The sequence below is a fragment of the Rhinatrema bivittatum genome, chromosome 11 (assembly GCF_901001135.1).
Source record: "Rhinatrema bivittatum chromosome 11, aRhiBiv1.1, whole genome shotgun sequence".
NCBI lineage: Eukaryota > Metazoa > Chordata > Amphibia > Gymnophiona > Rhinatrematidae > Rhinatrema > Rhinatrema bivittatum.
The window spans coordinates 95,780,471-95,793,332 of record NC_042625.1 but is presented as its reverse complement, the minus strand read 5'-3'; the positions used below and the strand labels follow the sequence as shown (position 1 = coordinate 95,793,332).

The window sequence follows — 12,862 nt, the reverse complement described above, 5'->3', positions numbered from 1 at the left end:
TCATAACCCTTTGAAATATTTTACTGTTTTGTCTTCATCACTTCCTCCGGAAGGGCATTCCAAACATCCTCCACCTTCTCCGTGAAGAAATATTTCCTGACTGATTCTGAATCGTTCTCCCTGGAGTTTTGTTTTGCGAGCCCTAATTCTACTGATTTCTTTCCAATGGAAAAGGCTTGTTGAGTTTGCATCATTAAATCATTTCAGGTATCTGAAGGTCTGTATTATATCTCCCCTGCTCCTCCTGTCCTCCAGAGTATACATATTTAGGTCCTTTAACCTTTCCTCAAAGTCTTTTGATGGAGACCACCCACCATTTTGGTCGCTTTTCTCTGAACCACTTGCATCCTGTCTGTCCCTTTTGAGATACCATCTCCAGAGCTCAAAACAGTATTCCAGGTGAGGCCTCACCAAGTACCTGAACGAGGGGGATTATCACATTTTTCTTACTGGATATTCCTCTCTCTATACAGCCCAGCATTCTTCTGCCTTTAGCTATCGCCTTGTCTCATTGCTTCGCCATCTTCAGATAGTTAGACACTTTCACCCCAAGGTCTCTCTCCTGCTCCGTGCACATCAGCCCTTCACTCCCCATTGAATACAGTTCTTTTGGATTACTACACCCCATATGCATGACTCTGCACTTCTTGAATCCCAGCTGCCATATCTTTGACCACTGTTCAAGCTTTCTTAAATCCCGTCTCATTCTCTCCACTCCTTCCAGCGTGTCCACTCTGTTGCATATCTTAGTATCATCCACAAATAGAGACACTTTACCTTATACTCCCTTCTGCAACATTACTCACAAAGATATTGAACAGAACCGGTCCCAACACCAATCCTTATGGCACTCCACTTAACACCATTCTCTCTTCAGAGTAGGTTCCATTTACCATTACACATTGTCTATCCGTCAACGAGTTTGTAATCCACGCCACCTCCTTGGTGCTCACTCCCAAGCTTCTCATTTTATTCAAAAGTCTTCTGTGTGGGACCATATCAAAAGCTTTACTAAAATCCAAGTAAAAATCACATTGAGTGCTCTTCCCTGATCCAATTCTCTAGTCACCCAATCAAAAAAGTCAGATAAGAACATAAGAAAACGCCATACTGGGTCAGACAAAGGGTCCATCAAGCCCAGCATCCTGTTTCCAACAGTGGCAAATCCAGGCCATAAGAACCTGGCAAGTTACCCAAAAGCTAAGTCTATTCCATGTTACCATTGCTAATGGCAGTGGCTATTCTCTAAGTGAACTTAATAGCAGATAATGTACTTCTCATCCAAGAACTTATCCAATCCTTTTTTAAACACAGCTATACTAACTGCACTAACCACATCCTCTGGCAACAAATTCCAGAGTTTAATTGTGCGTTGAGTAAAAAAGAACTTTCTCCGATTAGTTTTAAATGTGCCCCATGCTAACTTCATGGAGTGCCCCCTAGTCTTTCTATTATCTGAAAGAGTAAATAACCGATTCACATCTACCCGTTCTAGACCTCTCATAATTTTAAACATCTCTATCATATCCCCCCTCAGCAGTCTCTTCTCCAAGCTGAAAAGTCCTAACCTCTTTAGTCTTTCCTCATAGGGGAGCTGTTCCATTCCCCTTATTTTGGTAGCCCTTCTCTGTACCTTCTCCATCGCAATTATATCTTTTTTGAGATGCGGTGACCAGAATTGTACACAGTATTCAAGGTGCGGTCTCACCATGGAGCGATACAGAGGCATGACGACATTTTCAGTTTTATTCACCATTCCCTTTCTAATAATTCCCAACATTCTGTTTGCTTTGACTGCTGCAGCACACTGAACCGACGATTTCAATGTGTTATCCACTATGACGCCTAGATCTCTTTCTTGGGTTGTAGCACCTAATATGGAACCCAACATTGTGTAATTATAGCATGGGTTATTTTTCCCTATATGCATCACCTTGCACTTATCCACATTAAATTTCATCTGCCATTCGGATGCCCAATTTTCCAGTCTCACAAGGTCTTCCTGCAATTTATCACAATCTGCTTGTGATTTAACTACTCTGAGCAATTTTGTGTCATCTGCAAATTTGATTATCTCACTCGTATTTCTTTCCAGATCATTTATAAATATATTGAAAAGTAAGAGTCCCAATACAGATCCCTGAGGCACTCCACTGTCCACTCCCTTCCACTGAGAAACTTGTCCATTTAATCCTACTCTGTTTCCTGTCTTTTAGCCAGTTTGCAGTCCACAAAAGGACATCGCCACCTATCCCATGACTTTTTACTTTTCCTAGAAGCCTCTCATGAGGAACTTTGTCAAACGCCTTCTGAAAATCCAAGTATACTACATCTACCGGTTCACCTTTATCCACATGTTTATTAACTCCTTCAAAAAAGTGAAGCAGATTTGTGAGGCAAGACTTGCCTTGGGTAAAGCCATGCTGACTTTGTTCCATTAAACCATGCCTTTCTATATGTTCTGTGATTTTGATGTTTAGAACACTTTCCACTATTTTCCCTGGCACTGAAGTCAGGCTAACCGGTCTGTAGTTTCCCGGATCGCCCCTGGAGCCCTTTTTAAATATTGGGGTTACATTTGCTATCCTCCAGTCTTCAGGTACAATGGATGATTTTAATGATAGGTTACAAATTTTTACTAATAGGTCTGAAATTTCATTTTTTAGTTCCTTCAGAACTCTGGGGTGTATACCATCCGGTCCAGGTTTGTCAATCAGGCCTACCACATCTTCTAGGTTCACCGTGATTTGATTCAGTCCATCTGAATCATTACTCAGGAAAACCTTCTCCATTACGGGTACCTCCCCAACATCCTCTTCAGTTAATTGGTAGATTGGTTTGACAGGATCTTCCCCTGGTGAGTCCATGCTACCTCAGATCGAGCAACCCACTGGATTGTAGGTAGTTCACTATCCTTTCATTCAGCAGTCTCTCCATTAATTTTCCCGCCACAGAGGGAAAAACCGGATTTACCCCCTCATTGTCCAAATCTTCCTGCGCGACCTTAATCCCCAACTCTTCCAACACCTGGGGAATCAGCGGACCTAGCTCCTCCCTGTGGAACAATCGGACCACACAAACGTTGTCATCCTTTGCAATCGGGATGTCAATCCACATCCTGCATAGGATCCCCTACATTGGTAACTGGGTCCTTGCCTGGGTCCAACGGACCACCTTTCTGCTGATCAGGCCCATCCGACTCCTGTGTCCTCACTGTCAGCCTAGGATCATCCCAGCCCAAGGATACATAGGACCCCACTGGCTCCCCCCCAGGCTTCTTAGCCACAGGAGGCTTTCTGGGAAGCGGCTACCTTCTTCCTGCCTCCTTCTTGGCTAAATAACCCATGCTATAATTACACGATGTTGGGTTCCATATTAGGTGCTACAACCCAAGAAAGAGATCTAGGTGTCATAGTGGATAACACATTGAAATAGTCGGTGCAGTGTGCTGCGGCAGTCAAAAAAGCAAACAGAATGTTGGGAATTATTAGAAAAGGAATGATGAATAAAACGGAAAATGTCATAATGCCTCTGTATCGCTCCATGGTGAGAGCGCACCTTGAATACTGTGTACAATTCTGGTCGCCGCATCTCAAAAAAGATATAATTGCGATGGAGAAGGTACAGAGAAGGGCTACCAAAATGATAAGGGGAATGGAACAACTCCCCTATGAGGAAAGACTAAAGAGGTTAGGACTTTTCAGCTTGGAGAAGAGACGACTGAGGGGGGATATGATAGAGGTGTTTAAAATCATGAGAGGTCTAGAACAGGTAGATGTGAATCGGTTATTTACTCTTTCGGATAGTAGAAAGACTAGGGGACACTCCATGAAGTTAGCATGGGGCACATTTAAAACTAATCGGAGAAAGTTCTTTTTTACTCAACGCACAATTAAACTCCGGAATTTGTTGCCAGAGAATGTGGTTCGTGCAGTTAGTATAGCTGTGTTTAAAAAAGGATTGGATAAGTTCTTGGAGGAGAAGTCCATTACCTGCTATTAAGTTCACTTAGAGAATAGCCACTGCCATTAGCAATGGTTACATGGAATAGACTTAGTTTTTGGGTACTTGCCGGGTTCTTGTGGCCTGGATTGGCCACTGTTGGAAACAGGATGCTGGGCTTGATGGACCCTTGGTCTGACCCAGTATGGCATTTTCTTAAATAGGCCTTGTGAAGAAGTAGGACGAAATCCCCTGAAAATTGCTCCTAATCCGAAGAGGACCAATCCTGGCCATCATCCCCCTGGCCCCCCAAATCCCTTCCCTGCTCCCATCAGGGCTTAAACTAGACGAAAACAGCAGGGGAGGGGAGTCTGAAGCTCTGGAACGGCTTCCCGGCTCCTGCCATGTGCTTTCAAAATGTCCGCCAACTCTTCAGACCGTCTCGGGGCCTGCAGCACTGGCCTAACCGACCTTGTACTCCAACCCCCTCCCCCCCACCGAGGGTCCAGCGGAGGTTCCAGCCCCACTGAGGCACACTCCGCGCAAAATGCGGTTGCAGAGAGTTGAACCCCCTTCAAGCCGCAGCCATGGCAACTTTTCCCGCGCTGAGCGGGCATCAGGCTGAATCAAGGTCGAACTTAAAAATAGCCTCTGCTGCTAAGAAACCCTGCCGGCGGCATGTTCCTGACACTATCGAGCACCTGGTCCAATGATCAAGAGGCTTCTGCCCTGGCCCCGGAAAAAACAAACACACAGAAAAAGCAAAAGCAAGGAAATCACAAAAAGTAAAGGGCTACTTCCCTGCTTCTGGATGTCAGGAGATAGCAGATACTGTCGGTGAGGACCCAGAGGTAATGAGGGAACCAGGACCCTAGCTTTCAAACCCCCCACCCCCCCTGACCAATAAGGGCTGAGCTAGCTCAGGGATTGCCAACCTCCGCTCTACCAAAGGGATGGCCCACGAATGAACCTAACACCTTGGGGAGCTTCCAGGAATCTTCTGTCTTCCTTCTCTTTTTTTTTTTTTTTTTTTTTTTTAAATCAAAACTCCAGACTGCAGGTTTGCACCTCTACCATCTGCTGGAAACAGAGAAATACTGAGGGACTGCAGGTGGTGCACTCGTATATGTAGCAGTGCCTCAAAGGTTTGTTCTCTGCCTCCATCTGCGGATAGGGATGTAAAACCCACTTGACTGGACTGATCTCTGGTATGGACAGGAACATAAAGACTTGCCATGCTGGGTCAGACCAAAAGTCCATTAAGCCCAATATCCTAACAGTGGCCAAGCCAGATCACACAACGGGTGTTTGGAAAATGTTGGGGTGCAGTCAGAGGGAAAAGTGTTTTGGTGTTAATTTCCTTATCTAGATTGAGAAATATATCCCTTGCCTCTGGAACAAATCCACTACACTGACCCCTTTTTTTTTTTTTTTAAGCCAGAGACTGGTGCTCAGCTCCCAAACAGGCAGGCAGACATTTTATGTACCCCAAAAGGGGGAAGGGCACTATTGCATTGTAAGAAGAGTAGTTTTATTTTAACAGAAGCCACCCTAGAACAAAGTGACAAGTTTAGGAAATATCAAAACTGATTCAACCTCCAACTTCTCAGGTGGCAAAAGTTTATGTAAATCTTTAGCCTATCAGATTTTTAACACTTTTCAAATGTGGGCTAGAAGCCCCAATGAAGTAATAGGCACGATAATTTTAGAACTGGGGTGAAGGGAGGAGAGCCTGGCATCTATCTATTGAAAAAAAAAGTGTTCCAAATCCAGACCTGGGCAGGGTATATTATCCCTTATTTCATTAAGTTTGCTGTAATGAAGACTCAAAACAGCAGTCTAGTAACTCTGAAGTTAAAACTATAAAGACATTTGTTAATCCTCACAACAACAAAAAAAAAATCTGAAAATAAGTGTTTAGGCTACAAAACCTGCAACAAGAGCTTGTGTTCCAGATGTAAAACTAAAAAAAAAGAACAAAAAACTATTTTAGCAATATCAAGCCTGACAAAGTATTATCTCATGTAAATAATGCAGTGTTAGATTTTGCAATTAAAAAAAGGTCTACCTCAGCCCCCATAATCATCTTAAACCCATATAAGCTCCTTTTCCCCCTATATAATATATATGGGTCTGCTGGCCTTACATTCCCCCTTCACAGCACTCAAAATATGTTCTAGACTAATGCAGCCTGCTTTCCCTCCAGGGGCTCTGAGATTCTCCCCACACTGTTCCCAGCCTTTATTTGTCTGAGTCTCAGGCATCCAAAAATCCTTTCCAAAACCCAAGCTCTCCAATATGGAAGCATGCAGTGACAATCACTTGCACTCAAGATAAGTAGAATGATGAATCAAGTACCTTTATTTTCCTTGGGCTCATCAAGGTTAACAAAAGTGCTGTCATCTGGGCAGAGGCGAGGTTTGATGGAGAGGTCAACACCTAGTGCCAGTAATTTCTCCAGCTTGGATTTCCTGTTTTCCTGTGGAACTAACCCTCCATGCACTGGCCTGGTTACATCTTCCTCTTTATATCCAAGAACAGGTTCCTGAGGCTCTGTTGCTTCTTGTTGCAGTAGATCTTTAGTCTCCATTTTGTCACTGCTGTTCAGACTGAAGGTATCTGAGTTTACCATCTCACTAACCTCAGGCAGAACATTCTGCCCACTAATCTCAGTTTCATTACGAGCATTCCCATCCTCAGTCTCCCCCAGCGAGTTATTTATAAAAGGTTCATCTGTCCTAACATCAAGAACTGAAAGGGGTGAAGGCATTTTCATTTCTTCAATCCCAGCCATTTGCGTATCAGCTCCTTCAGTGCTCTCTTCGGTAGTACCAGGCTGATACTTGGTTGATCTGCAAGTGAAAGCAAGGAGGAATCAGGAATATCCACTCAAACATTTCCAGCAACATGGAATTGTTTAGGATAAAAACAAAATTTCCCCGAGAGCAAGCTTGACACTGCTAAAAACATTTTCTAGTAACATCATCTCAGACAGCAAATGAAAATTGGTTCTTACCTGCTAATTTTCCTTCCTGTAATACCACAGATCAGTCCAGAAAAGTGGGTTGTGTATTCTTACCAGCAGATGGAGACAGAGAGTAAACATTTGGGCACTGCTATATATACACACACACACACACACACACACACACAAGAGTGCCACCTGCAGTCCCTCAGTATTGGTCTGTACCCAAGCTCACACTAGAAACGAACAGGCAAAGGGGGGGGGTCCCCAAAAACTAATAAATCGTAAACACCACCCATGAAACTGCTCCTTCAAACATGTCTGCAAAACGGAGCTCATGAACAAATAGGAAACAACTTAGCAACGACAGTCTTTTGGATTCTGAAGTAAGGGGTAGGCCTCTGGACTGATCTGTGGTATTACAAGAACGAAAATTAGCAGGTAAGAACCAATTTTCATTTCTTGAACATACCCAGATCAGTCCAGAAAAGTGGGATGTACCCAAGCCACCCTACACTGGGCGGGAAGCCGAAAGACCCACACACAGGACACTTTCACCATAGGACGAATGTTCAGAAGCATTAACATCCAACCAATAATGCTTAGTGAAAGTATGAAGAGAAGACCAGACTGCCGCTCTGCAAATCTCCTGGGGCGACAGCAGCTGACATTCAGCCCAGGAGGTAGACTGTGCCCTGGTGGAATGAGCACGCAGTCCAACCGGCAGTTGACGCCCTGGGGCTATATAGGATGAACAGATAGCTTCTTTAATCAAGTACGAAATGGTCGCTTTCGATGCCTTGTCCCCTTTCTTCGGTCCGCCGAACAGAACGAAGAGATGATCTGAACAGCGGAAGTCATTGATAACCTCCAGATAGCGTAATAAAATGTGCTGAACATCCAAGAGATGAAGATCCCTCTCAGTAGCTGAATCTCGGGACCACTGTGGGAACCCTGGAAGTTCCACTGTCTGATTAACATGGAAGGAGGAGACCACCTTGGGGACGAAGGATGGTACTGTGCGCAACGATACCTATCATAAATCCGAAGAAAAGGGATCATGACACGATAATGTTTGTAATTCCGAAATTCGTCGCAACAAACAAATGGCCACCAAGAAAACGGCCTTTAAAGTCAGATTCTTAATGGAAGCTCGACGAAGAGGTTCAAAAGGTGCTCCACAAAGCACATGAAGCACCAAATTCAAATTCCAATCCGGACATACCGGGCGCACTGGAGGAAGCAAATGCTTGACTCCTTTGAGGAACCGAGCAATATCCGGGTGAACTGCCAGCGAAGAGCCCTGAAACTTGTCCACAGGGTCCCCAAGGCCGCCCCCTGGACCCGGAGAGAATTGAAGGACAACCCCTTAGCCAGCCCCTGCTGCAAGAAGTCCAACACCACGGGATCATCTACGGCCAACGGATCGTAGGAGCGCTGGAGACACCAAGTCTCAAAAAGCTTCCAAACCCTAACATACGCCATGGAAGCAGACAGACGCCGTGTTTGAAGCAAGGTGGAGATGACTTGTTCTGAATATCCCTTCAAACATAAACGTCTCCTCTCAAAAGCCAAGCCGCAATAGAGAAGCGATCCTCCCGATCCGAATATATGGGTCCTTGTCGCAGCATTCGCGGAATGTGGGCGAGGTACAGTGGTCCCTCCAGAGCCATGCGAACCAGATCCGCGAACCAAGGGCAACGTGGCCACTCCGGAGCCAGTAGCACTACCCTGCTGGGATGGAGCTCTATTCGACTGAGGTGGTGACCGATGAGGGGCCAGGGAGGGAAGGCGTACAGAAGAATTCCCGTGGGCCATGGACACACCAGCGTGTCAAGACCGACCAATCCCTGCTCCCGGCGCAGACTGAAGAAGCGTTCGGTCTTTGCATTGGCCCGAATCACCAAGAGATCCAATTGTGGCACGCCCCACCTGGTGCAAATGATGTTCCAGGCTTCAGGCTACAACTCCCACTCCCCTGGGTCGAGTTGCTGCCTGCTGAGAAAGTCCGCTTGAACATTCTCCACTCCGGCGATATGTGAAGCGGCAATCCCTCAGAGATGACGCTCTGCCCAGGCGAACAAGAGGCGCGCTTCGAGCGCCACTGCGGGACTTCTTGTTCCTCCTTGACGGTTGATGTAAGCCACCGTCGTCGCATTGTCGGAGAACACCCGCACCATCCTGTGTTTGATCAAGGGTAGGAATGCTTGGAAGGCCAGACGAACTGCCCTCGTCTCGAGCCGATTAATGGACCAGGACCCTTCCGGTGACCAGAGCCCCTGTGCAGCTCTGCCTGCACGGACTGCTCCCCAACCAGAGAGACTGGCATCGGTGGAACTACTACCCAATTTGGAGGGTCCAGATCCACTCCCCGACCCAAATCGTCAAGAGACAGCCACCATGAAAGACTGACTCTTGGCACATGGGCAAGTGGAATTGTTCCGACACTGGACTCCACCGTGACAGTAGTGCTCGCTGCAACGGTCGTAAAGTGAGCAAACGTCCACGGGACCAAATCCAAGGTGGAAGCCATCGATCCCAGGACTTGTAAATGATGCCACACTGTGGGGTTCTCCCTCTGAAGTAATGTGCGGATCTGGTCCTGCAACCTCGTCACTCTGTCCGCCACCAGAAACACCTTGCCCTGAAAGGTATCGAACAGCGCTCCCAAACACACAAGTCTTTGGGTAGGCTCCAAGTGACTCTTTTGCACATTTATTATCCAGCCAAGGGACTGCAACGTGAGCCGCACCCTGTAGACCGACCTCTCGCAGTCTTCCCGAGACTTTACCCGGATCAACCAGCCACCCAGGGATGGGTGGACTAAAATGCCCTCCTGCCAGAGGAAGGCAACCACCACTACCATGACTTTGGTAAATGTACGAGGCGCTGTAGCGAGTCCGAAGGGAAGAGCGTGAAACTGGAAATGTTGACCCAACACTTTGAAGCGCAGGTAGCACTGATGGCTCCACCGGATGTAAAGGTACGCTTCCGTCAGGTCAAAAGGATGCTAGGAACTCCCCTTTCCGAACAGCTGCCATAACCGTCCGCAGGGTTTCCATTCGAAACTGAGGGACCCAGAGACTCCGATTCACCTTTTGTAGATAGAGGATGGGACGAAAGGTGCCCTCTTTCTTGGGAACCACAAAGTAAACAGAGTACCTGCCCCGGCCCTGCTCGGACTCCGGAACTGGGACAATGGCCTGCAGCTTGAGTAGGTGTTGCAGAGTGTCCTGAACTGCTTTGCGCTTGCAGCAGGAGGACATGCGAGATTCCACGAAGGCTTCTGGAACTGGATGGGAGAACTCCAAGGCGTAGCCGTCTCTGATCACTTCCAAGACCCAGCGATCAGAGGTGATCCTTTCCCATGCCGTGTAAAAATTGAATAATCTGTCTCAGACAGCTTCGACGACAGAATGGGTGTTCGTGGCTTCATTGGGAGGGTTTGCCTCCTCCTGTCCCGAGATTTCCCTTGTCCCACCGAGGGAGACTACCCCTGCGAAAGGACTGCTGACGTCCTGGAGTCTGCTTAGATCCAGAAAAAGAGGCGTATCTGCCAGTTCGAAAACGGCGCATATCCCGGTAATGGAGCAGAGGAGGAAACACATTCTTTGAGGATTGCCTATCCTCCAGCAGGCGATTGCCTTTGGATTCCCCAAGCAGCTTAACCAATTGGTCGAGTTCCTCTCCAAATAGGAGCTTGCCCTTAAAAGGGAGGTTACAGTCTCGGGATTTTATTTATTTAGGTTTTTTATATACCGGTCTTCTTGCATTAGATGCAAATCAAATCGGTTTACATTGAACAATTAAACTTGCTTGAAAGCATTACATGTAACAGAGAACTTCTAACATAAAAACCTGTCAGAACAATAATAAAAAAAAAGCATGTAGTTTAAAGTATTCATCTTAAACAGATGCCTTGCAGAAAAACCAATGAGGAATTAAAAGTTAAAAATTAAATAAAAGATGTATGTATCGAGAGAAATAGGGCTTGGGAGCAATGAGAAGATAATTATAAGGGAGGATGTGGGGATGAGAGGGAAAGGGGGGAAAAAGGAAAAACCAAAGGACCAGAAAGGTGGAAAAAAGGAGGGATTAGAGGGAGGAGTTTTACAAAAAGAACAAACAAATCAAATTTGCCATGGTAAGTCTACTAAAAGTAATCAGGGAAATGCTAGATTAAATAGCCAAGTTTTCAGTTTTTTCTTGAAGGATTGATGGCAGGGATCCTGTCTAAGGTCTGGTGGAAGTGAGTTTCAATGAGAAGGACCTGCCGTGGAAAAAGCCCTATTTCTTAGTGGAGTTTTGGCTTGAGGGACAAAAAGGGAGCCTTGATAAGCTTTTCTTATTGGTCTCTTTGATTTGTTGGTGCGAAATTGAAAGGTAAGATCAATTGGAGCTAAGTTGTTTAAGGATTTGTGTATGATGATCATGGCTTTGTAGAGGACTCTGTACTTAATCGGAAGCCAGCGAAGCCTGTAGAGAATGGGTGTAATGTGGTCTCTCTTATCCGAGTTTGTCAGGATCCCGGCTGCTGAACTCAGTAACACCTGCAGAGGCCTGATGGAGTTGGCCGGAAGACTAAGTAGCAAAGCGCTACATAGTCAACCCCGGAGAGGATGATTGACTGAAGGACAAGGCGGAAATCGTGTGAGTGCAAAAGGGGTTTTGGCTTTTTTAGAACTTGTAATTTAAAAAAGCATTCTTTAGTTGTGTTATTTACAAATCTTTTGAGGTTCAGATGATTGTCCAAAAGCACGCCTAGATCTCTTACGTGGGAAGTGTTTTTGAGGTTGTCCAGGATAGTTGCAAAAGGATTAAGATTAGAGGAAATGTCTTTTAGTGTTTGACCAATTATAATGGTAGATGTCTCTCTAGGAATGAAGTTGTCATCCAGGGAGATGAGGTATTCCGTTTTTTGCTTGTTGATGACAAGGTTAAGTTTGGTAAGGAGCGAGCTGATTTCCTGAAAGCAATATTCCCAGAAAATTAAAGTGTTTTGAAGGGATTTCCTTATAGGGATGATAATTTGTATGTCATCCGCATATACAAAATGTTTGATTTTCAGCTTAGATAGCAGGAAGCAGAGGAGTAGAAGATAGATGTTGAAGAGGGTTGGGGAGAGGGAGGAGCCTTGTGGAACTCCCAGGTTTGAGCTGATTGGCTTAGATTCTTTGTTATTAATTTTGACCTTGAATGATCTGTTGCTGAGAAATGAACGAAACCAATTTAGGGCAGTGCCTGAAATACCAATGTCGGCTAGGCGGTCTAGAAGGATTGAGTGATTGACCGTATCAAAGGCCGCGGAGAGGTAGAGGAGAATGAGTAGGTGAGGTTGTCTTTTATCTGAACTAAGGAAGACTGAATCCAAGAGAGAGATCAGAAGGGATTCTGTGTTGAGGGATTTCCGAAAACCATATTGCGATGGAGCCAGAATCTTGAAATCTTCCAAGTAGTCAGTAAGCTGTTTATTTACTATGTTTTCCATGACCTTAGCAATGAAGGGTAGGTTAGCAATGGGGCGAAAATTAGTTGGTTCATCTGTTGAGAGGTTAGGGGTTTTTTTAGGAGAGGTTTCAAGATGGATTGCTTGAGAGAATCTGGAACTTTACCTTGAGTTAATGAACAGTTAATGATTTCTGCGATGGGTTTCACAATGGTGTTTGGTATTGACATGAGAAGGTTTGAAGGGATGGTATCTAAAGGATGTGAAGAGGGTTTGAGTTTTTTTTAGAATATCCATAATTTCAAGTGATGAGGTGGTTTCAAATGATTCGAATGATGAGGTGGTCTCGAAGGATTCTAACCTGGCGTTTTGATGTGATGCTGTGTTCTGTGAGAGGTGGGTAGTAGGAGTAGAGGTGTGGAAAAGATTGGTGAGCTTGATAATTTTCTCTTCAAAAAAGGAGGCAAGTTCAGAAGCTTTGGCGAACGCTTGATCATCTGGAATGGATG

At 45.4% G+C, this 12,862-nt stretch overlaps 1 protein-coding gene across 1 annotated transcript in view; it reads right to left on the bottom strand.

The window, feature by feature from the left end:
- The window catches only part of CLSPN (claspin), an 85,085-nt gene that overhangs the window by 55,284 nt on the left and 16,939 nt on the right, over positions 1-12,862 (bottom strand). Inside the window, 1 exon segment of the mRNA XM_029571501.1 lies at positions 6,301-6,794. Coding sequence (XP_029427361.1) covers positions 6,301-6,794 — 494 coding nt within the window.